Below are 25,723 nucleotides of genomic sequence, written 5' to 3' on the forward strand. Positions count from 1 at the left end.
ATTACAGAGACCTGGACTATCACTATAATGTTTACGACAGTCACAAAAGAAGAGAGGTAACATCTATCTCCATCTCACTAGGAACAAAGAAAGACCCAGGAACTAAATATGACCATGACACAAGCCTGTGTCTGCGCACAAACACATGAACTACAGGACAGTGCAGGAGAAACAGGCTCTTTTAAAGGACATCTTCATCACTCGCTCTTCCCGAGGCATTTCTATAGAGGAGACTGACAGCATGAGTAGCACAGCCTCTGGGTGCTGCAGATTTCATCACCTTGGAGCTTTCGCTGGGATCCTTCAGGAATCTACCTTCAGTGACTTGGAAATAGTATTAAATGGAATAACCAGGAATAATATAGCTGCTGAACACAGGGTAGGGCCAAAACGTGGAACTATGCTGAGCCCTGGGTACTGGGTAGAATGGCTGGCATTCTTCACAGACATGCCTAGTCTTGGTATTTAAACTGTGGCACTCAGGAGTTAATGATCTTCCTATGATAAAATGCCTTTTGCATTTTCATCCTCTCCAGAGACAAGAAACTGAAGAATGGACACCTGGTGCACACCCTGAGTTCCTAGTTCGCTGGTATAAAATGGCCAGGATGCTACAAAATCACCAGTCGGTAAGCACGCACAGCTTTGCGTGCTGGCTGCTCCACTGTCTTCTGTCAGCTCCAAGTGGGAAAGCATGGCCACAGAGGGTGCTCCTTGAGGAGGAAGCAGCACTAAGAGTGCCCATATCAAGGTTAAGGGGAAAATATACCCAAAACACATTTTAGACAAGAAGAAAGTTAGAAAAGGGGAAGGTAGCTCTGACATTAGCCATTCAAAATCTACAGAAGAACATGGATGTCATAATGAATAGCTTGTTCATAAACAACTGACCTTAGGGAAGCCAACAGCTAAGGAAGTGTGTAGAGGGCAAACTGGAATCTGTCCTTGGGTGCTTGAGAGGTGGCTCGGAGGTTAAGAGCACTGGCAGCCCATCCAGAGGACCTGGGCTTGATTCCCAGCACCCACATGGTGGGTCTTAACCATCTGTATCTCCAGGCCTGGGGGATCTGATACCCTCTTCTGGCCCCTTAGGCCACTAGGTACCTATGTGGTACATAGACATATATGCAGGCACAACACCCATACACATAAAATAATATTTTTTAAGTTTGCTTTTAAATTTTCCTCTTGGACATACTTTATTCTCTAGACCCAAGAGTGTGAGATCTTACAACAAACTAGCAAGGGCAGTAAGAGAGAAGGCAAGGGATGGAAGGCCCTTTGTTCTCCAGGAGCTCCTGCTTAAACTTTCACAGGACCCCTCCTTTAACAGGAGCTGCTGACAAGAGGAAACAAATCACAGCAGGGAAGTAAGGGGGGGGGGTGACCAGAGCTCTGAGGGCTGGGATTTAGATGACCTTCACTCTGCCTCAGCTTCCTCAGCTCTTGGAAAGGCTGGCATTGCATCACAAGCTAACTACAGCATCGATCACGTGATCACCTCCCTGGTTTCTTTCCACTGCTCAAGGACCACAAAAGAAGAACCAGCTCATCTTCTGCATCAGGAAGGATGGAGGAAGTTGACTCTGGAGGGCAGGGTGAGGAGCAGGGAAGGACGTTCCCCGTGTCTGCCCAGTTGAGCTCCAAATTTAAGCAGGGTTGTGGAAAAAGAAATCTGAACAAGACTCGGGCTAGTGACCAACTCCCTTCTGGGATCTGCAGGCTGATGTCTGACACCTGGACCATATTATGGCCAACACAAACCCTGCATTATCAGACAAATACTAAAATTCCCAATAATGACCTGGATAAAGTATTATCAGTTGAGGGGCTCAGGATAAAGTTTAATTGGTGGCCAGGTGAGTTACATAGGCATACAAATTGCCCCCAGCATGAGTTACATAGTCTGGATTTGGTTTCAAAGCAGCTCTTATCAGTTTCCAAAACAGCTGCACTATTCTATTTAACAGCATGGACTACAACGCCACATTTTCTGGACTCTAAGCATAATTCTTTTGTTGTTTATTTACTTTATGATTGGTCTAAGCTTTCCCCACAATCCTTACATCTCCTGCTCTCTAATATATTAAACATATTCACCCCAGAGTCACCTTTAATCATAGATTCGTACCTAAGAAAACAAACACAATTTCAGACTTACCTTCAAATTCCTGATTTTTGCCACTTTGTCCTCAACTTCCACAATAATTCTTCCCCCTTCTTTGGCCTCGCTAAGAAATGAGAACAGAATTCCAATGAGAAGAAATACTTTTTGTTTTCTTTTCTGAGACAGAATCTTAGGTAGCCCAGGCTGCTTAAATCTACTCTCTAGCCAAAAATGACTGAGCTTCTGATCCTCCTGTCTCTTCTTCCTAAATGCTAGAATTACAAACATCTGCTGCCCACTTAACACACACACACACACACACACACACACACACACACACACACCCACCCACCAGAAACAAAAACAGAAAAGACAAAAAGAAATTAGTTTTCTCACTCCTGTCCCTGTTCCAGGAAGTGCAATGCCTGTCTCCATAAATAGCCAAAAGCACGTGAAGACTCCCTTGAGGGCACACTTTCCTGATCAGACACTTTGACTCCGGAAGCACTAACTGTCACCACCATTTATTTCGGTGATAATGTATAAAGCACCATATTGTGTATGGACACTGTAATTTCCCTACCCACCCTACTCTCCTGATACCACTTCATAGCATGTCTTCATTCTGACAGAATTTTAAAGCCTAGAGAAATTGCATAACTCATCCAAGGCCACCCAGCCAGGACCAGTAACTGAGATTTAAGTCCAGATCTGTCTGATCCTTAACTATAGCTTTAAAATAAGGCTTGGAAAATATCTTTGGTCCAGTGCAAGACACAATTTCTCACCGTCTCTGAACCACTGTACAAAGTACTGATGAGAACACTGCAGTCCTCTCTGCTGAAATGTTGGGCGTACTTCTGAAGTTGGAGAAAGCCAAGGTACTAAGAAATCCTCCTACCCTGTCCGTACGTGGTAACACTGCTAGCAACTAGCCCACCTTTACATTCACTATAAACTTCTTCTTGCAGTGCTGGGGATTTAAACTTACTCATTTTAATAGGCTTTTTTAATGGCTTATTATGGTGATCCATGCATCTGAAGCCCACTCTTTTCATAACAAAAACCTCTGGCTAGGACAAGATGGCTCATCAACTGAAGGCACTTGGTGTATCTGGAATAAAGTCCTAGATAAAACTTAACTCTAGCTGGGCAGTGGTGACACATGCTTTAATCCCGGCACTTCAGAGGCAGAAGCAGGTGGATCTCTGTGAGTTGATGGCCAGCCTGGGCTACAGAGGTAATTCCAGGACAGCCAGGGCAATACAGAGAAACCCTGTCTTGAAAAAACAAAAAACAAGACAAAACAAACAAAAAGTAACTAGCTAAGTAGCATCTTTGTTAGTTGAACTTAAGTTTCTGTTGTTTCTTTCCCCTTAAGGCTTTACTGTACTTTCTTGTCCACTATACAGAAGACAGTACACGAGAGAGGTATTCTTTTGTGGTGGAGGCGATCAAGCCCATTGTCTTATACATCTAGGCAAGTGCTTTATCACCCAGTCACACACCCCCATGTACAGAGATATTCCCAACTCCCAGGATCATCAGTCCACAAGTAGGTGAAATTTTCCTACCTCCTCTGCTCACCTACAGACATGTTGGCATTAAATTTTAAGAGGGCAGAAAGGACATCAATCTCAAGGAAGAAGCTCGCTTCAGCTGGGTGGCACACACCTTTAATCCTAGCACTCAGGAGGCAGAGGCAGGTAGATTTCTGAGTTCAAGACCAGCCAGAGAGTGTTCCAGGACAGACAGGGCTACACAGAGAAACTCTGTCTCAGAAAACAAACAAAAATCAAAAACAACAACAACAACAAAAAGAAGCTGGCTTCAAACGGTTCAAACCAGTCCTACTAAGGAAAAGCCCTAAGCAAGGCAAAGCAGTCACTATTACTAGCTGCCAGAGCCCATCAGCAGAATCCATCTTTAGCATCAAAGACTTTGAATAGAAGTAAGTCTACAGGCTGCCTACATCAGAATTAAGAAGAATACAAGAAGGCTGAGTTAATTCAAATGTTTAGAGGAGTAGAGCAGATGATAACCAGCTTCTGGGGGGCAGGGATTTTATGTGTGCTGTAATTTGAAAACCACTGTTCTAGAGGGGAATTTAACCAAGCTACACATTTGTATTTATTTCTTTTTTTAAAACTCAAAAAAGGAACAAACGAGAAGAGGCCAGAAGAACAAAAACGATCACTAAAAATATGATTAACACCTGATTAGACATGAAATGGTAACAGGTGATATGATCAAAGTTCATTATCTACATATGTGCAAATGTCATAATAAAGCCCATTATTTTGTACAACTAAGACATGCTAATAAAATGTATTATAAAAAGATTGACATGGAGACAGGTGGTGTGGGATACACTTTTAACCGCAGCACTCAGGGGGCAGAGGTAGGCAGATCTTTGTGAGTTTGCCACCAGCCTGGTCTACAAAGGGAGTTCCAGGACAGCCAGGGCTACAAAGAAAAACCCTGTCTCAGAAAAAAAAGAGAAAAGATTGACGTGATTATCATTTTAGTCTATTTTATAGATCAAAAACAAAAACCAAAAAGTGAAACAAATTAAGGTACCAAGTGAAAGTAGAGGGCAGTGGGGCAGAGCTCAGTGGGGCAGGTGTTTTCTCCAGTGGCGAATGACTCTGGACAGGCAATGGCAGCATCTCTAACCAACAAACAGAATTTCTGATTATGGGAAACATATGGGTCAAGGGGAGGACTCCAAAATCACTTCTGTGTTATTTCATCCAGCATTTTCTCAAGTCCTATAGAACACAGGAACAATTTTGAGCATCTTGGGAAGGAGCAGTGTGGTTGGTTTAGTGAATCAAATCCTGCTTCTAGAACTTAAGCAAGACCATGTTCTCATTTGGAGAAAAATAATGTAAGCTTGGGCTAGATGGTTCCTTCTCAAGCACAGTTGTCAGTCATGATAACTTACCTGTAAGTTGGGACAGATGACACAGTCAGCAGACTCTCCGTATGCAAAACAGCGTCAATAAGCAGTGGGTACCACCACCATCTCTGCAGAATTCTGTGGGAATTGGAGAATGGTCTAGTCTAAACGTCTTAGCTGAGATCACACTAATTGTTTACAAAACTACTCCTGAATCAGTGACTGTGGATCTGCAGCCTGCTAAAAATCAGCTCACACCTGGAGACCAGGAGGCTTGATGATCTAATCTACCACTTACTCTCAAGCCTCTTCACTGGAGCTGAAAGTAAATAAGTTCCCTGATTGTTTTTCATTTTTGTTGGATGAGATGTGTTATTCTCGGCAACGACTGCAAGTAACAAAGGGTTTCAACATCCTTTTCTTAATCTAATCCATGCTATTTGAAACTCCTGGTTTCCAAGGAACTAAAAAGTTAAGAGTGGTCAATACTGCTATCCTAAGAACCCTAAAAATTAGTTTAGAAAGAATGAAATCTACCAGCAGTTACCTCCTCCTGGATAGCTGCTCCCTGGAAGCCTCCAACCCTGAGTCACCGCGTGTAGTTATGCAAACCCAGATGTTTAAAAACCAATTGTCCTGGCTGTCCTGGAACTTAGGCTGATAGACCGAGCTGGCCTTCAACACAGAGTGGTTCACCTGCCTCTGCCTCCTGAGTGCTGGAATTAAAGGCATTTGCCAACAACACTGGCATGGGTATATCTTCTTATGTCTTCCTCCTATCTCATGGTTCTCATTCTGTCAAAACTTTTCAAAGCAAATGACCTCTACAAGGACAAAACTAACACCCCATGATACTATTTCTGTCATAGGAGACAAAGCCTTTCTTGACCTCTGTGTACTGGACATTGAAGATTTTTTTCTACAATAAATCTCAAGATATGTCATCTGGTATAGAACCACACTCTGCCAATTTTCTCGCCCATCACACCCTGCGTCTGTCTATCCACGCACGTGTCCAAGGCTCCCATCTACACCCTAACAGCCTAAATTTACTTTCTCTTCCTGCTCTTACTTTAGAGAGCTCTGCACTTTCCCCTCCTGTCAGAAAACTCAAAGATCTTTCAGAACAGTTCAGACATCAACCCTTGTGCAAAGCCTTCTTTGACTTCCCGAGTGGGAGAGGATGAAATGTTCAGTTCCACAATGGTTGCCTCAAGGGCTGAGAGGTGTGGAATGAGGCGCAGGCACAAGGAACTGGCACTAAGGAGCAACTTCCCCTTCCCATGTCACAGTTCTGTTCTTAAATCACGTCAGCTGTTGAGCACAGATTGAAATCACATTCTCTCTCTGGGCCTCAATTTCCCTCCCATATCCCGACAATCCTTTTTCCTAAGTCCCCACAGAGGAATCCCATGTATATATGTATATGAACACACCTTTCAGTCCTCTCGGGTCCTCCTGGGTCACCATGAGGAGTGGAGACTGCCCACCTCTTTGCACCTCCTCACGTCATGATGCACGAGAAAGGCCCTACTAAGTGCACCAAGACCGGAGCCAGGGTCCCAAGAAACTCTTGTTGGCAAGATGCCAGGGACGTGTAGACAGGGCAGCGACCTCTGGAGGGAGGCACACAGGAACCGCTATCTACTAGCTTGACGGGAAAGCTCGACTTGAAGCCCTGTCCCTCCAGGCCTTCATGGCTTCTGGACCCTGAGCCCTCAGGGCACTGTGAGTCTGATTTTTCTCCAGGCCAGTCCACCTAGAGAAAGGCGCCTTCTCGCTCTCCTCTCAGTTCACTTGACGCCTCAGGCGCCCCCCCCCCCCCCTGCCAGACTCACCGCTTGCTGAGAGGCCGGACCCTTATGGCCACCTGCACATTCGCCACCCCTCCACCACAGTCCAAGACCCACACAGCGGGTATAAGCAGTGCATAAATTACACACCAATTAGTTCTTCTAGCTACTGATCAACGGGAGCATCTTTATACTTATCTCTTTGGTGAGGGTGTATAAAATATATACTTGAAGATTCTTTTCTAAGTGTGTGTGTGTGTGTGTGTGTGTGTGTGTGTGTGTGTGTGTGTGTGTTTGCGTGTGTGTAATAGAGAAGGGGAGAGAATGGGTGCATACTTGTAGAGGAAGTCTGTAGGGTGGGGTCCCCCCGAGGATATTTTTTACTTATAAAGATTGCGGGCGCACTCCCGGCCGCCCCTTCTGCTTTCCTGTTCTCCGCTGGAACCTCTGGTTCTGTAAGTCTATTTATCAATTAAAGCTGTATGTATTATTACAATTTCTGTCTGCATTCATTTTCGCCGATACAGAAGTCAGTTTCCGCCTTCCACCTTGTCGAGGCAGTCTCCAGTTTCTGCTTCTGTGCTGTGTATCCCAGGCTGGCTGTGTCCCTCCACAAGAGCTGAGAGTGCTTACTTGCCCTGACTTCTCACTTGTTCATCAGGCTTTAGCAGCTATCACTTTACCTGCTCTCTCCCTAACCTGTTTCCTATTATTCTGACTTTTGCTGCTTGCTCTTCAAATAGCATTAAACTTTTACCAATAATATGTACTGACACGTTCAATTTTGTTAATCTGCCTGATCATTTCTGGGTCTTTTTCATATACCATTATCCAAACTAATAATGACAATAAAACTCATTTTTTCTCTTATGACTTGTATCTTTTGTGATTGACTCAAAAATCTCAAATCATACATATAACTATTGCCCCGAATTACCTTCTAAATGTTTTATAGTTTCACCTTCAATATGTAAATCTTTTATTAAGCTGTACATGACTATTTCCAGCTACATAAATTAGAACTGCGTCCCATGAACAGCGAGCTCCTATTTGCTGATGCGCACACATACAGACAGCTGCAATTTTAAGGTGTGAAAGTGGAACAAGCGAACCTGAGAAGGAGCTTGACACCTGGAGCCCTGCTTCTGACTGCTGTACTTCCCAGGGCTCTGCTCAGCTACCCTGACAGCTCCCAGAATGCCCTGCCCTCTTTTAGGGTACCCTGTGCCCTGCAATGGCCTTCCTCCCTCCTCCTGGGCTCTGCCGCACATTACGAAGTGTCTGATAACAAGACTATACACTGCCTGGGGGCAAAGTGCCTACAATCAGACATCTAAGGACTGAACCATGGGACAAGTGTTGGCTAAAGTGTCATGAAGTCAGTGGACTGGCCTATGACTCAAAGAGTGGCTATACAGTCACACCGCCTTGGCTAGAAACTAGCTCCACCATTTAAGAACTGCACAGAGCTGCACAAACTGCGTGCCTACCCTAAACTGAATGCACCATAGTGGATAAAATGTAGGACACGGCTTCAGAGAATGTGCTGGGGACTAAATGAGATTATGAAAAGTTTACACCAACTAAGAGCTCAAAACATTATTGTTATTTTCATGGAATTCTGTTTATTACCTTTATTACTCCTTAGTACCAAGTCCTTAGTATTTCAGACACTTCCAATTTTCTGGGGTAAACACTATCCCTCCCAAAAATTGCAATGACAGAGGCCAGGTGGTGGTGGCGCGCGCCTTTAATCCCAGCACTCGGGAGGCAGAGGCAGGTGGATCTCTGTGAGTTCAAGGCCAGCCTGGTTTACAAGAGCTACTGCCAGGACAGGAACCAAATAAACTATGGAGAAACCCTGTCTCGAAAATCAAAAGAAAAAAGAAAAAAAAAAAAGAAAAAAGAGAGAAAGAAAAGAAATTGCAATGACAGTTGCTGCTAAGAGCAGAGGCATTTAGATTCCCTGCACTCTCACAAAGACTACACTGTGTCGAGAGAGCTAAGGGTCCTGCTACCTAGGACTACACGGGACCTGCAACAATAACAAGTAGCACCTCCAATTGCCTTCACTCAAAATGTTCAGATGCTCAAGTATACACCAAAGTGGTAAGCACCAGCCAGCACTTGAAATGCCACTTCTCCTTGCTTAGCCAGTTTTTGAGGGTAAATTAACAGGAGTCCAACAAGCTGACTGGTAATAGTCACATTAAACCTTTTTGCTCTTGAAGTTACCTTCATATTTTAAAAGAATCCAGGGCTGTTTATGAGATGCTGTGACACAGAAAATACACTGTCTCCCCTCCCTAGGAACTAGGTGGTCTGGCCAATCTTATGTCCTACCACTTAGAACTTTAAAGGACGCAATGATGGAGACGCAGAGGGGACTCAAGAGTGCATCACAAAGGTGGTAGTTTCTCCAGTCAGTAGCAAAATTCTAAGCAGACTACTTACAGGATGTGGCCAAGCTACGACCTCAGTCAGACCCCCAGTCTCTCTCCTGGAACACATTTCTCCAGCCTGCTATGACTCTTCCAGTACATGCCCCTCTGCTTACATCAGTCAAAGCCCATTCCTAGCTGACACCCAAGAACCATGAGCAGCAGTGCAATGCCTCGCCCTCAGAGAACACAGGATCAACACGAGACTGTACTGCCACGGCCAGTTACTACCTGGTACTCTGCTATCCCAACCATCAGTTTACTTGCTACAATGACTGGGACAAAGCAGGCAGACAAGAAATGCTTCCTGTATGAACTCCACAACTAGGGAGAATGTTAGGCCACCGTGCAGAAACACCCACTAGCACTCACTTATTGCCAAGAGGGTCCAATTGCCAGGTGGATCTGCACAGCTTAACTCATTCGGGAATTTACAAACTAGGATTCTTTTCACCACCTAATTAGCAAACCTACCTCCCCCGCCCCCCATGTGTATGTATATGTGTGTGGTGCGTTTATTTTTAAGAGAGAAATAAAAAAATTAGCATTCTATTTTACTAGCATTCTCTTCCAGTAAGAAAAGCCTAATTTGGGCCGTGCAGTGGAGGCGCACACCTTTAATCCCAGCACTCGGGAGACAGAGATAGGTGGATCTCTGTGAGTTTGAGGCCAGCCTGGTCTACAAGAGCTAGTTCTAGGACAGGCTCCAAAGCTACAGAGAAACCCTGTCTCCAAAGACAAAAACAAACAAACAAAAACCCTTTTAAGCGTTTTTCAGGTTTGTAGAAAAGTTGTAGTGGAGCACAAACAGTGGGTATGGTCCCAAAGCAATGTCTCCACTTCCTGTTTGTGCCGGCCATTATTCTAGATTCTGGAAAGCTAACACTTGGCTATTTTAATAAATGTACCTTGTAAGTGCTAAAACAGACCTGCAAATGTAGTGGAAGTTACCTGGTGGGGTTTTTTAATGTAACCAGTTCTCATCTGCTGTAGCACAGAGCCTGGCTTGTGCCAACAGGAATACTCCTATCTGGAACAAGTACCAAACATTTGACTGTGAACATTGATTTTGCTCAAGTTATTTTATGGATGTTAGTGAATTTGGAGTAACTTCTATACAAAGTTGTCCTGCTTTATGAGTTATAGCGTATGTTCAACAGACAGGAGATCTTCGAATACTTTCTAATCAGTATTTTGTTTCAAGATGGACTAAGATCCCACCAATTAGGTACATACTGTGTGTGACCAGCCCTGTCAAACATAGGCTAAAAAGTCACCATTGGACTTTTACATCCCATTACATAATAAAAAAAAATCGGAGAGAGGGGGGAGGAGGAGAGGAAGAGGGATACAGAGAAAGAGAGGGGGTGTGAGTGTGGAGCAGTGTCTTCACAGAGGCCAACTCCGCCAAGAGGTCCTGTTCCAGAACTCTTCAATATAAACGCTCCACTCAAAACCCAACGCTACCAACAGGGGTCAGCAGCCTCTGCTCCCATCGCCCAGCAGACTGAACTGAAGACAGAAGGCAAGCACAGCCGGCGGTGGTCCCGAGGGTGCCGAGTTTAAGTGGGACGAGGCGCACTGCCCACTGCCAAGCTGACCGGGGTCGACCGCCGCAGGGGCCCGAGTCCCCCGGCAGTCACGCAGAGCAGGAACCTACCTTTCCGTCGTGGGCTCCCGGTCACCGGCATGGCGTAACGGAAGAAGCGCGAGTGGCAGCGGCGGCAGAGGCTGCAGAGGCGGCAGCGGCTTCGGCAAGGCACCCGGGTGCACGGGAGCGGGCTGCGCGGAGCCTCTGCGGGGAAGCCCGTCCCTCGGAGCAGACGCTGGGCAGCCGGGGAAGCGTGTTCCTCCGGGACGGACCGGGGAACGGCCAATCCCGGAGCCGAGGGCGGCGCGGCGGACTCCGAGCACGGCTGTCAGCGCTCCAGCCGAGGGGACACCCGCGCCCAAGGAGCCCGAGAGGGCGCGAGGCCGCCGCGGCCCCGACAGCTGCAGCACCGGCCGGAGGTCGCCGGGCAGCGGGACGAGCGCCGCCGACGGGCGAGGGCCTGAGTCCCGGCGTGCGGCGGGGAGGCGTCGGCCCCGGCGGGGAGGGGCGGAGGCGGAGGAGGGGGCGGGGGCGCGGCCGGCCCGCGGACACCGGACGCCGCGCCGCCCGCTCGGGCCCGCAGGCCGCTGCTCCCGCACCCCCGCCGACGCCAAACCATCCCCGCCGCCAGACCCCCCGCCACGTCGGAGAATAACTCACCTGTTTGTCGGGGAAATCGCTCCTGCTCGGCCCTCTGACTGACTCCTCCGGCTCACCGTCTTCCCTCTGGGAGGAAGAGGCGGGACTTCCTGTTTCTCCGTTGAGCTACTTCCGGCGGTTCCCAGGGCGTCTGTTCTGGATGGCGCGCAGAGCACCATAACCGAAAAACAGAGATTTTACAACTGCATGGGCAAAGGCCCAAGTTCGCGTCCTTTTTTTCCTTGAATAGCCGTCAGCTCGGCGTGTCGAGTTGTTTTCGGCCCTGCAGTAGTTTCCGGAAGTCCCTAAGACAGAAAACAGGAAGTTCCACCTTCCCTGCTGGAAGGGAAACGGAAAGCCTAGAGAGTCAATCTGTAGGGCAGAAGCTGCGAGGGCTCCGTACTGCTGGGTCTCACCGGGAGGACCGTCTCTTCCCGAGGATGCTCAGCGGGCCGAGCCCAGACAGCACCCCGCGACCGGTCTCCATCCCTGGAACCCGAGGGCGGTGCCGGGAAGGTTACTGACATATATATTTGGATGCTTGAAATTAGTAATTTGATATGATCTGAGACAGTTTTTCTAAGAATAAGCAAGCTGATATTTATTGTATAAATCTATTTTTATACATAACTTAATTGTATATTGATTCTTCAGGAATTTTATATCATGCGCCCCAATCTTATTCACCTCTCAATCTCCCCATGCCTATCTATAATCCCTGCAGCATAACCTCCCAAAAATCCCCCCAAATTAATTAAAATAAAATAAAACAAACAAAACCCCACCTTTCTCCCTCATCTTTCCCATATCTAACACCTCTTCGTTCCTCCTAGTGCATTGGGAGTTCTGGTGTGACACACGATATACTGTTTTGTTCAATTTGCCCTACCTTCAAATATTCATTGCTAATGAGTCATAGGTCTGGTTCAAGGTCTCTGGCCTCTAGCACACCATCATTAATGGACTCCTACCAAAACTCCTCTCAGAGTTTCTGCTGTTGTCAGGAGTCATGGGGATTCTGTGGCTAGTATTCCATAGGACCAGTCCCTTCAAATGCTCCAGCAGATCCTAGGTAGTGTAGATGTTAGGGTGGGCCAACCCAAGGTCCAGAATGTGTGTCTGAGTGGCAACGGTGCTGGTCATTCCAGTCCACTGGAACCAGCAGTCACCCAGGCAAGCGGCAGAGCCAGCTCTCCTAGTCCCATGCAATCAGGTCCTCTTTATTGCGAGGAGGGGGCAGCTCTCCCATGAGGGGTAGAACCAGCTCTCCTGTTTCAGTGTCCAGTGAGGGGCATAGGCCTCTATCCCAGGTCCAGTGAAAGGTGAAACTAGCATGGCTCTTACAGCCTCCTGTAGGAACTTTGGACATGATCATCAATACAGATCCCAGCTGTAATGGGACCAGGGATCCAGACATGGCAGCAGCTTTATCCCCAACATCATCATGGCCACAGTGGCAACATGGTCATCCAGATCAGTATGTCCCCAGCAGTAGTATGACCCTTGGACATCAACATGGTCTCTGGTGACTGACCAGATGCCAGGTTTTCATACAGTTTGGGTGGAGCTGCTGCCTAGGCCATGTCTGGGGCCATGGTCCTGCAGCAGTCAGGGTCTGAATTTATGTCCATGGCTCCTCTTACCACAGACATCACTTCTTATATTTTATTTACATATCTATATGGAGTTGCCTCAAGACTGAATTCCAATCACTAGTGACCTGCTGCTTAGCCTTTTACATTTGGGTAACAACAGATCTCCAAACACCTATTCAACTAAGGAGGGACCAAGCTATCCACACCAAGGAACACTGTCAATGACCTATGTCTAGATTCTTTGGTCATATCACAAAGACAGAACATGAATAACTAAGACAACATGCCTCCTACAAAAATGCAGACATGACTATTCTAACATCTGATGAAAAAGATTTCAAGTCAAAACCAGTCAGAGAGATAAGAAGGACCAATTCATATGCATTAAAGGAAAAATCCAAGAAGCTAATACAATTCTAAACATATACACATTGAACACAAGAAAACCTGATTTCATAAAAGAAATACTATTATTCTTAAAACCACAGATTAACCACCAAATAGTGATAGTGGATGACTTAAATATCCCAATAAGTAAGTCTATAGGACAAAAACTGAACAGAGAAAACCTGAAGTTAAATGACATAAAACAAATAGACTAAAGAAACATCTACAGAACATTCTACACCAATAATAAACAACACATCTACTTCTCAGCAGTCCATGAAACTTTCCACAAACCCGATTGTATATTAGGATGCAAAACTTTACTCAAAATAGAAAAACTGAAATGACGTTTTGTCTTTTATATTACCCCAATGGGATAAGGTTGAATATCAATACCAGTAGATTCTACAAAAAGCATACCAGCTCATAGAGACCAATCAACATACTACCGAATGATAATTGACTCAAGGAAGAAATGGAAAAGGAAGTTTAAAAATTCTATAATTGAATGTAAATGAAAACACAGTATCTAAAAATTTATGGAACATAAATAAGGTAGTCAAAACTGGCAAATTTTAGAGCACTATGTCCCTACTCAAAACTTGGAGAGATGTCAAGTGAAAAACTCAATTAAGTGCTTGAAGGCCTTTGAATATCGACAACAATCAACTCACCCAAACAGTAGATGGGAAGAGATAATCAAACACTAGCTGAAATGAACAAAATAGAAAAAAAAAGATTTACAAAAAAATCAATGACAAACAGAGCCTGCATAATACTTGTATATATATATTATAGGACAGGCTGTTTGTATTGGATAGCCAATTAGTGTGCTCTTTCATGGGGAAGATTATTTCTCCCAAAGTCAGCATTCCTGAGCTATCTGTAGTTCTCTGTGTAGCAATGAGCCTCTCGGGCATTGCTCACCCATTTTACCATGGATTTTGGCCTTGTTCACATCATGTTTAGACAATCATGCTGAAATTTTATGATTACAACTTCTGACATAACTAGAGGTCACAATCTCATAGCAAACTCCCTTTCCTCTGACTCTTACAATCTTTCTGACCTCTTCTACAATTACTCCTGAACCTGAGGTGTGGGAGTTGTTTTGTTTAAATAATGGTCTCCATCCATTCCAAAGAGGAGCTTCCTTGATGAGGGGTGAGGATGACACCTCTCTTTGTTTATAACGACAAATATTTATAGTGCAGTTTGAGATAACGCTGGTTTAATAAAGTGACAGTTGTTGGTTTTCCTCCATGATCCATGAATCTCCTAGCCCAAACTAGCTGGCAAGGTTTCCATTCGTATGCATAATTACCCTCTTCTTACACAGTTGTTTTATTTGTTTATTTATTTAGTGTTTTTTTTGACACTGGTTTTTCAGTGTAGCCTTGGCTGTCCTGTAACTCACTTTAGACCAGGTTGGTCTTAAACTCACAGAGATCTACCTGCCTCTGCTTTCTGTGTGTTGAGATTAAAGGTGTGTGTTACTGCATCCCAGTTTGAACAAGTTTTAAGAAATTATGTATTTTTTTCCTTTTTTAATTTTTTTTAAATTTTATTTTATATTCCATCCACATTCTCAACCCCAACTGATATAATCACACAGAAACTGTATTATTTAAATCACTGCTTGTTCCATTAACTCTAGATTCTTATTAGCTAACTCTTACAACTTAATTTAACCCATTTCTATTAATCTGTGTATCACCACATGGCTGTGGACTACCAGCGTGGTTCTGGCATGTCTGTTCCTGGTGGGGCTACATAGTGTCTCTGAGATGCCTCATTCTTTCTCCCAGCATTCAGTTTAGTGTTCCCTGTCTATCTTTGTTCTGTCCTGTTATAGGCTCAAGCCAGCTTTCTTTATTAGTTAATGTTAATCACAGCATACAGAGGGGAATTCCACATCACAGGATGAAGGCTTAATGATCATAGTTGGAGTATTCAGCCATCTGATTATAGGGGAAGACCACTTAGGGTTCTCTCTCCACTATTGCTAGGAGTCTTAGTTGTGGTCATCCTTGCGGATTCTTGGGAATTTCCTGGCACTAGGTTTCTCCCCAACCTCATAGTGGCTCTCTCTATCTAGATCTCTCCATTTCATTCCCACAATGTCCCTCTTCCTCCTCAACCAGTCTATTTCCTCAAGTTGTCATCTCCCATTCCCTCTTCTTTACAACCCCATTTCCCCTGTTTACCCAGGGAGAGTTCATCTGCTTCTCCTTCCCTGAGCCATCCATGTGTCACTCTTAGGGTCTTCTTTGTTACCTGCCTCCTCAGGATCTGTGGATTGTAGTTTGAATATCCTTTGCTTTATATCTAATATCCATTTCTTGTTGAGTAAAAACCGTGTTTATCTTTTTAAGTCTGGGGTACCTCATTTGGGATAGTTCTTTCTAGTTCCATCAATTTTCCTGTAAATTTCAAGATGTCATTGTTCTATACAGCTGAGTAATACTTCAACATTTTCTTTATCCATTCTTTGGTTGGTAGGCATCTAGATTATTTTCAGGTTCTGAGTATTATGAATAATACTGCTATGAAATAGTTGATCAAGTGTCCTTGTGGTATGATTGAGTATCTTATAGATATATGACCAGGAGTGGTATCATTGGCTGTTGTAGGAGAGACGCTACTTGTTTTCCCGGCCACCTGGCTAGCTTACACCCAAAATAACCACACAAAATCTGTGTTCATTAAATCACTGCTTGGCCTATTAGCTCTAACATCTTATTGACTAGCTCTTATACCTTGATTTTGCCCATTTTTATTAATCTATGCGTCGCCACATGGCAGTGGCTTACCAGGAAATATTCAGCACGTCTGATTCTGGTGGCTCCATGGTGTCTCTCCCCTCTGCTTTCTTCTTCCGAGAATTCAGTTCTGTCTTCTCCACCTACCTAAGTTCTGGCCTATCAGGCCAAGGCAGTTTTTTTTTTATTCATTAACCAATACAAGCAACTCATAGAAAGAAGGACCTTCTACACCAATTGGCCTCAAAGTAGACTGATTTCCAGTTTTCTGAGAAAAAGTCACACTGGTTTCTAAAGTGACTATCAAGTTTGTACTCCCACAAGCAGTGGAGGAGTGATCCCCTGACTCCACATCTTCTCCAACATAAGCTGTTCTCAGTACTTTTGATCCTAGTCATTCTGAAGGTGTAAGATGGTATCTCAGAGCCATTTGATTTGCATTTCCCTGATGATTAAGGATGTTGAGCAATTCCTTAAATGTCTTTATGTCATTTGTGATTCTTCTGCTGAGAATTCTTTGTTTAGCTCTGTACCCCATATTTTTAAACTGGAACTTTTGGGTACAGTCGATTTAGTGTTCTGTAAGTTTCTTGTATTTTCATAACTGTTTCCTTTCTTAAGATTGTGAAGTTTTCTTTTATGATTTTGTTTAATATATTTTCTGTGCCTTTGAGCTGCTATTCTTCTCCTTTATCCAACCCTATTGTTCTTAGGTTTGGTCTTTTCATGGTGCCCCAGATTTCCTGGACATTTTGTGTTATGACCTATTTGCCTTTAATTTTTTATTTGCCCACAAAATCTATTTCTTCTGCTTTTTCTGGGTTGGGAGGTTCAGGTCTTTCTGTTGTTGTAGGACGACAGGGTTCTGGTGGTGCCACATTGCTCTTTAGATTGTTTAATATATACTTGCATTAGTGTCTACCCATCTGTTAGTCCAGTTGGTGCAGGCAGTGTCTTTGCTCTTAGTTTGACTTTTGCAGTTGGTGTCTGGGTCTCATGTCTTGGACCAATCTGTGCAGTTACTGCCTGTTTTAGGGAGTGGCTCTTGGTTCACTCTGTGTACTCACAGTCTGTTTCTCAGGGAGCTGCTGCTCACTTACCTCTGGTCAGTTCTGTGCAGTCACAGTCTGTATCTCAGGGGACTGCTGAGGTCACAGAGAATGAGTAGGCTTGTAGGGACATGTAGATTGCAGTACCTGATAGGTGGTGCTTGGGCACACTGCCTATAGGACGCTTGCTCTTGTAGCTGAGGTGTGTCGGGGGTAAAGGGCCCAGGTTTTGCCTAGGGCCTACATACTGGGCTGTCCAGCTGAAAGGCTGGTCACTCACCTTTTGGTTTGTTCTATGCAGTTGTAGTCTGTGTCTCGAGGAGCGGCTGAAGTAGCCTGAGATAGGTGGGTTTAGGGATGAAGTGGTACTTGTTGATGCTATGTATTTTGAGGTGGCTCTGGAGCCTGAAAATATTATGCAAATTTTGTAGAAAAAGATAAAATTGCAGTTTAGAGTGTCACAGTTTCTTTATCATGAACACACACATGCACACACACATACACACACACAAACAATTTTCGACAGGTTCTCTAGGTAATTTAAACAAGGAGATAACATCTACAAGACAATCAGGACAATTTTTCAGGAGAGACTCCTCCATACTCAGATGATTCTAATTTGTGGCAAGTTGACATTAAAACCAACCATAATGTACATTCTCTCTCTCTCTCTCTCTGTGTCTCTGTCTCTGTCTCTGTCTCTGTCTCTCTCTCTCTCTCTCTCTCTGTGTGTGTGTGTGTGCATACAACTTGCAGCATATTTTCCATAACCCAGAAGAAAACATAAACCTGTATTGTGAATGTATTCACATATATTGGTGGCCTAACTTGGAACTGACCATCCACTGAAAAAAATCTAATACAGAAATCTTTCACTTATATGGTTTTAACTCCATATTACAATGGGGACTGGAAACATGAGACTTAGACTTTAGGGATTGTATTTATATTCTTTTAATAATCTCTGATAAGTGGTTTACATGTGCTGTAAATAAATAATGATACATATAAAATGTGTCACATCAAGGTATATCGCCAATTAAAGTAAAACTATTTTAGTTCTTAAGTAGAGAATACAATATAGTACAAATCCTGATGGAGGATAAGATGATCGGAAGGAAACTGTGCTATTAGAAGAAATCTCATGATAACATGCAGACAGTTATCTTGCAAAGATATAATTACTCATTATATGGCCCAATGCTTTCTTAATTTGATATTATTTTCCCAACTCTGCTCATCCCTCAGATTTAAGAAAACTGAAGGTACAAGTATTTCACCCCTCCAGTTACACCCAGTTTCTGTTTCTCTCCTATTTGGGGATATATTAAGCACCCGTCCAAGCCCTTGACACAGTATGCCATTCCTAGGCGCAGCCATTTCCATTATAATTCACAGTACCTAAACTCTTACTGTGCTGTGATACTTATTGAAAAATAAATCTATTTTTGTCTACATTCATGTGTATTTACCTGTGCAACAGTTTATAAGATGTTTTTCTGCTGTCTGTTCTTTGTATAAACTGTAAGTCTTCTTATATAGTCTCAACATACTTTTTAGGGGGTTGTTACGTGTGTGGAACATAGTTTCTTTGTTATTCTTAGTTGACAGAAATTTGAGTTATTTCATTTACTTTTGAGATTTATTTACTGCACTTGATTTCTGTCCAGCTCAATCTATGCACACATCTATAATTATAGGTCACAGTTTTACAGAAAATGAAGACTTCTCGAAAATTCTTCTTTGTTTTAAACTACACTTTAATTAGTACTTTAGCTTGATTTAACTCGGTGATGATAGTTAAACATTGAGCAAATATTTATCAATTATTAAGGAATAATATCAATGGGATTTTTTTGCTTTGAACAAGATCTCACTATGTAGCTCTAAATGTTCTGAAAGTCACTATGTAAGGCTGGCTTCAAACTCACAGAGATCCAGCTGCCTCTGTCTTCTGATTGCTGAGATTAAAGGTGTGTGCCACCATGTTAACTTTCAAATTCACGTAGGTTAATGTTACCATAACAATCCTGGTTTTCTTTTATTCTTCCTTTTAATATCATACTATGAGCTATAGAAATTCTTTGGTCACATAGACCAAACCAAATACTCTAGAGAAAAGAATTTTATAACCACATGATGCTTTTAAATTGCTATGTTTTTTGAGTATATCTTAGTCTGTGGCCTCTTGAGGTACATATAATTAGCTTCTTATCTCCCTAATGGAAGATTCCATGTAGTATTTTATGTTAGGGCACACAGAGAAGCCTGACTCTGCTAAGATGATGTTGTTATCATTCAGGTAAAATGCATGGCTGAAAATAAACTTAACAATGCTTGGGTGGCTAATTCCCAGATGCTGGTTTGTGCTTGGAATTACTATGGATAAGAGTCACATCCTAAAGGGCTTGAGGAAGATGAGCAAAGTAGAGAGCAGTCAGGAAAAGAAATTGAACGCACAGGAGGATAGCTGATAAACAGCAACTGAAGTATTGGCAAAGGCTAAGTAACCGACTGCCTATGAGCTAGACCCACATTGTAAATGGCCTTGAGAAGCCAAACAACCTTGTAACATTTTCTACTAAGTTTGTGTAGCAATATAATGAATCATTCTTTATTCATCAATAATTAATTGAATGCATGATACAATACACCCTACGATCTAATGAGATATTAAAGATGCTTGTAAGTAAAAAGGAAAGATTTGTAATTTTCTCCTCACTGACTTTTAAAAATAGTTTTAGTGTGAACAAGTCACCTTCTACCAAACATTATGTGATTGTTCTGTAAAACAGAAGTAAATTTGGTCAAGATTTTCATGCTTTTCAGGTTGGAAGAGTGTTACGAAAACCTGACCAGAAGTAAATTTTAACATGTGACTAAAAGCCTCAATGTTGCAAACAGATGTTGTGATAAAATGTCATTTTAATTTTAGAACAAAATGGTACTTAAAATATAAAAAGTTGAATTTATTTTCTTGCTTTCAGCTCTGGTATAAAATATAAAGTTGGAATGTTTGTATTAATTTGATTATGATCCGTGATCTGATCAGAAAGACTTTAAAGATGTTGAAGTGACTTTTACCTAATTATATTTTTGAAAAGAATACAGAATTATTTATATCTTACAAACTATTTAATAGATATAGTTATGTTTAAATTAGAAGCATCCAAATTTGGGTAGGAATCCTTAAGTTGAGGAAATGATTTGAAATAATAAGCATAGTCAAAATAAAGACAGATTCAACTGAGATAAGTTCATAATTTAAATATTTATGCCTAGTTTATAGTAAGCTTCCTCATTTTTCTATTCCTAATTATATACCAACTTTTCAAATTTTATAGTCTTTCTATGTGCATTCTTCAACAAAGAAAACACAAGTTTTGGGGCACAGTACCTTTTCTAATAGTAGTCAGCACATAGCTGATTAATCAGAGATCCTGAATCAAAAGCTCAGATGTTGTCTGCTGTGCTGTTTCTTCTCTAAATAAAATGAAACCACCAAATAATAAGATAAATCTTTTCATAGAGTTATGATAAAAGGATTATTACAATATTTTTTGTGTTTATGTATGTCCATTTGTAATCCATGTGTCTATAAGTGTTCAGTGGACAGAGGTTGTTCATCATAATATTAATTTTTAGGAATAATACAATAAATGGGAAAATATATTGACTTAATGTTTCCTTCTGGATATATACCCTTAAGGTGAGAATTTCTATATTCTTTTCTTTTTTATTTATTTTTTCTGTTTATTTATTTATTAAAGATTTCTGTCTATTCCCCGCCACCACCTCCCATTTTCTTCCCCCTCCCCCAATCAAGTTCCCCTCTTTTGTCAGCCCATAGAGCTATCAGGGTTCCCTGCCCTGTGGGAAGTCCAAGGACCACCCACCTCCATCCAGGTCTAGTAAGGTAAGCACCCAAACTGCCTAGGCACCCACAAAGCCAGTACGTGCAGTAGGATCAAAACCCATTGCCATTGTTCTTGAGTTCTCAGTAGTCCTAAGTGTCCACTATGTTCAGCGAGTCCAGTTTTATCCCAGGCTTTTTCAGATCCAGGCCAACTGGCCTTGGTGAGTTCCCGATAGAACATCCCCATTGTCTCAGTGTGTGGGTGCACCTCTCGCGGTCCTGAGTTCCATTCTCGTACTGTCTCTCTTTCTGCTTCTGATTTGGACCTTGAGATTTCTGTCCAGTGCTCCAAAGTGGGTCTCTGTCTCTGTCTCCTTTCATCGCCTGATGAAGGTTAATATTCAGGAGGATGCCTATATATTTTTCTTTGGGTTCTCCTTATTTAGCTTCTCTAGGATCACTAATTATAGGCTCAATGTCCTTTGTTTATGGCTAGAAACCAAATATGAGTGAGTACATCCCATGTTCCTCTTTTTGGGTCTGGCTTACCTCACTCAGGATAGTGTTTTCTATTTCCATCCACTTGTATGCAAAATTCAAGAAGTCCTTGTTTTTTACTGCTGAGTAGTACTCTAATATGTATACATTCCATACTTTGTTCATCCATTCTTCCATTGAAGGGCATCTAGGTTGTTTCCAGGTTCTGTCTATTACAAACAATGCTGCTATGAACATAGTAGAGCATACACTTTTGTTGTATGATAAGGCCTCTCTTAGATATATTCCGAAGAGTGGTATTGCTGGGTCCAGGGGTAGGTTGATCCCGAATTTCCTGAGAAACCGCCACACTGCTTTTCAAAGTGGTTGCACAAGTTTGCATTCCCACCAGCAATGGATGAGTGTACCACTTTCTCCACAACCTCTCCAGCAAAGGCTATCATTGGTGTTTTTTATTTTAGCCATTCTGACAGGTGTAAGATGGTATCTTAAAGTTGTCTTGATTTGCATTTCCCTGATCACTAAGGAAGTAGAACATGACCTTAAGTGTCTTTTGGCCATTTGAACTTCTTCTGTTGAGAATTCTCTGTTCAACTCAGTGCCCCATTTTATAATTGTGTTGATTAGATTTTTACGGTCTAGTTTCTGGAGTTCTTTATATATTTTGGAGATCAGACCTTTGTCAGTTGCGGGGTTGGTGAAGATCTTCTCCCAGTCAGTGGGTTGCCTTTGTGTCTTAGTGACAGTGTCCTTTGCTTTACAGAAACTTCTCAGTCTCAGGAGGTCCCATTTATTCAATGAGGCCCTTAATGTCAGTGCTGCTGGGGTTATACGTAGGAAGTGGTCTCCTATGCCCATGTGTTGTAGAGTACTTCCCACTTTCTCTTCTATCAGGTTCAGTGTGTTCGGACTGATATTGAGGTCTTTAATCCATTTAGACTTGAGTTTTGTGCATGGTGATAGATATGGATCTAGTTTCATTCTTGTACAGGTTGACATCCAGTTTTGCCAGCACAATTTGTTGAAGATGCTCTCTTTTTTCCATTGTATACTTTTAGCTCCTTTATTGAAAATCAGGTGTTCATATGTTTGTGGGTTAATGTCAGGGTCTTCTATTTGATTCCATTGGTCTACTTCTCTGTTTTTATGCCAATACCAAGCTGTTTTTAATACTGTAGCTCTGTAATAGAGTTTGAAGTCAGGGATGGTAATGCCTCCAGAAGTTCCTTTATTGCATAAGATTGTTTTGGCTATCCTGGTTCTTTTTATTTTTCCATATAAAGTTGATTATTGTCTTCTCCAGCTCTGTGAAGAATTTTGATGGGAGTTTGATGGGGATTGCTTTTGGTAGAATTTCCATTTTTACTATGTTGATCCTCCCAATCCAAGAGCAGGGGAGATCCTTACATTTTCTGGTGTCCACTCAATTTCTTTCTTCAAAGACTTAAAGTTCTTGTCATATAGATCTTTCACTTCCTTGGTCAGAGTTACCCCAAGATATTTTATGTTATTTGTGGCTATTGTGAAAGGTGATGCTTCTCTGATTTCCCTCTCTGTTTCCTTATCCTTAGTGTATAGGAAGGCCACTGATTTTTTGGAGTTGATCTTGTATCCTGCCACATTACTAAAGGTGTTTATCAGCTGTAGGAGTTCTTTGGTAGAGTTTTTGGGGTCGCTTATGTATACTATCATATCATCTGCAAATAACGAAAGCTTAACTTCTTCCTTTCCAATACGAATCCCCTTGATCCCCTTATGTTGTCTTATTGCTATTGCTAGAACTTCAAGTCCTATATTGAAGAGGTATGGAGAGAGTGGAGAATTTCTATATTGTATGGTACTTCTCGTTTAATCATTTGCATCTTTTGTGTTCTTTTTTCTACCTTATTTGTCACCACACTTCTCTTTTTGTATTATACTATTACGTATAAAACCAATATAAGGATAAAATTTGTTAGACAAGCACACCTATACTGTGCTGCAAATCTAGTCTCTAGTTTTTGAAAACTTCCCATACTTTTTCCTTTATGGATGTGTTAATTTAAATTGTCATCAACAGTTTATAAAAATATTCTCTTTATAAACATTCATTTAAAAATTACATGTATGTGTCTTTGTTATTAATTTTATGATTCATGCTTGAGAAAATCTCATGAAACTAAGAGGTGTCATTAGATTCCCTGGAGCTAGAACTATAGACTATTGTAAGCTACTTGGTATGGATGCTAAGAAAAGAGCAGGGGTCTTTTGAAAGAGTAGCAACTGCTCTTAATGAATGAGACAGTTCACCTGGCCCTAGTATCCTCATTTAAAGCCCACCAAACCTTACTGTCTTTGAGTTTTTGATGAAAACTTTTGTTACAGGAGTTAAATCCTATTTCCAACTAATTTATAAATTTCAGATTATTGGTTGTGTATAGAACTTACTTGTCTCACACTACTCACTTTAAAGTTAGTTTCAATGTTGCAATAAAATAGATTTTCATTACTAGGAGATTCTTCTATTCTATTTATAAAATTATAATTTATAGTTTCTCACATTTCTTCCTTCAGGTAGCACTGCCAACAGAGCAATGGAAGGAAAGAATCAGTCTGTGGCGTCAGAGTTTGTGTTCCTGGGACTCACCAACTCTTGGGACATCCAATTATTCTTTTTTGAGTTCTCTTCCATGTTTTATGTAGCAAGTATGACAGGAAACTCCCTCATTGTGTTCACTGTCGCATCTGACGCTCACTTACATTCTCCTATGTACTTTCTGTTGGCTAACCTCTCCTTCATTGACTTGGGTGTTTCTTCTGTTGTGTCCCCCTAGATGATTTTTGATCTGTTGAGAAAGCATAAAGTCATCACTTTTAGAGGATGCATCACCCAAATATTCTTCATTCACTTTGTTAGTGGTATAGAAATGGTTTTACTCATAGCCATGGCTTTTGACAGATATGTGGCCATATGTAAACCTCTCCATTATCTGACCATTATGAGTTCAAAGATGTGCATCTTGTTTTCAGTGTCCTGTTGGGTGGTTGGATTTATGCATTCTCTCATTCAATTGGCTTTTGTAGTAAACTTACCATTTTGTGGACCAAATGTTTTGGACAGCTTCTATTGTGACTTTCCTGGGTTCATCAAACTTGCCTGTGTAGATACATACAGACTGAAATTACTGGTCTCTGTCAACACTGGATTCATGTCTGTAGGTTTCTTCTTCATACTGATCATTTCCTATATTGTCATCATATTTACTGTTCAGAAACATTCTTCAAGTGGCTCCTCTAAGGCCCTGTCTACACTTTCAGCTCATGTGACTGTGGTGGTCTTATTCTTTGGCCCTGTGATGTTCATCTACACATGGCCTTCTTCTTTCACACACTTGGATAAGTTTCTGTCCATATTTGATGCAGTTGTCACTCCCTTTCTGAACTCTGTGATCTATACATTCAGGAATCAAGAAATGAAAATGGCAATGATGAGAGTATTTAAACAGATAGTGGTTTATAGACAAATAATTAAACACGTGCACACTGATCATTCTTAACTGAGTACAAATGTTCATTGTTAATATCTGAGAAAAATATTTCCTTGCAAATTTGGTCTGTTTATTCATATAAATTAACCATGGGGGTTTGGAGGACTATAGACAGAGAGGAGACAGTAGTAGTAAGGTCCAGGGGGAGAGGATCTCTTTTTGGATGGAGTAATGGTAGAAGTATAAAGCGACTGGTGGCTGCTCCCTGCTTCTCTGGTCTTTCATATTCTAACCTGATAACTGACTCCTGATTTTTTTATTTAAAGATATTAATTAGATTAATGCTTTGGAGGAGGGCAGGCTGCAATTGGGATTTATTGCATGAGAAAAAATAAATAAAAGAAGAAAAATGTTTAAAATTCTCAACATCTTTAGCAACTAGGGAACTACAAATTAGAACTAATGGGATTCTATCTCGCTCCGATTCTAATATCTAACAAAATTGATTTCAAACTAAAATCAATCAGAAGAGATGGAGAAGGACACTTTATACTCATAACAGGAACAATTCATCAATATGGCGTCTCAATCCTGAAAATCTATGCCCCTAATACAAGAGCACCCATACATGTAAAA

General features: G+C 42.0%; 1 protein-coding gene, 1 long non-coding RNA gene and 1 pseudogene across 2 annotated transcripts in view; 2 read left to right on the plus strand and 1 right to left on the minus strand.

Annotated features, from left to right (window-relative positions):
* LOC142844302 (uncharacterized) overlaps positions 1 to 11,652 on the minus strand; it is a 30,427-nt gene extending 18,775 nt beyond the window's left edge. Inside the window, exons 1-2 of the mRNA XM_075962637.1 lie at positions 11,538 to 11,652; positions 10,904 to 11,489 (exon numbers count right to left, since the gene is read on the minus strand). Of these exons, the coding sequence (XP_075818752.1) occupies positions 10,904 to 11,489; positions 11,538 to 11,652 (701 nt within the window). The remainder of the gene's footprint in view (positions 1 to 10,903; positions 11,490 to 11,537) is intronic.
* LOC142843760 (uncharacterized) lies at positions 542 to 2,117 on the plus strand. The gene is made up of 2 exons (XR_012909689.1): positions 542 to 629; positions 1,435 to 2,117. It is a non-coding gene; the product is annotated as an uncharacterized LOC142843760 (long non-coding RNA).
* Positions 11,653 to 24,193: 12,541 nt separating the features above from the next.
* On the plus strand, positions 24,194 to 25,156 carry LOC142844983 (olfactory receptor 4F3/4F16/4F29-like; annotated as a pseudogene).
* Positions 25,157 to 25,723: the final 567 nt, after the last annotated feature.

This window comes from Microtus pennsylvanicus, chromosome 2, assembly GCF_037038515.1.
Source record: "Microtus pennsylvanicus isolate mMicPen1 chromosome 2, mMicPen1.hap1, whole genome shotgun sequence".
Classification (NCBI taxonomy): Eukaryota; Metazoa; Chordata; class Mammalia; order Rodentia; family Cricetidae; genus Microtus; species Microtus pennsylvanicus.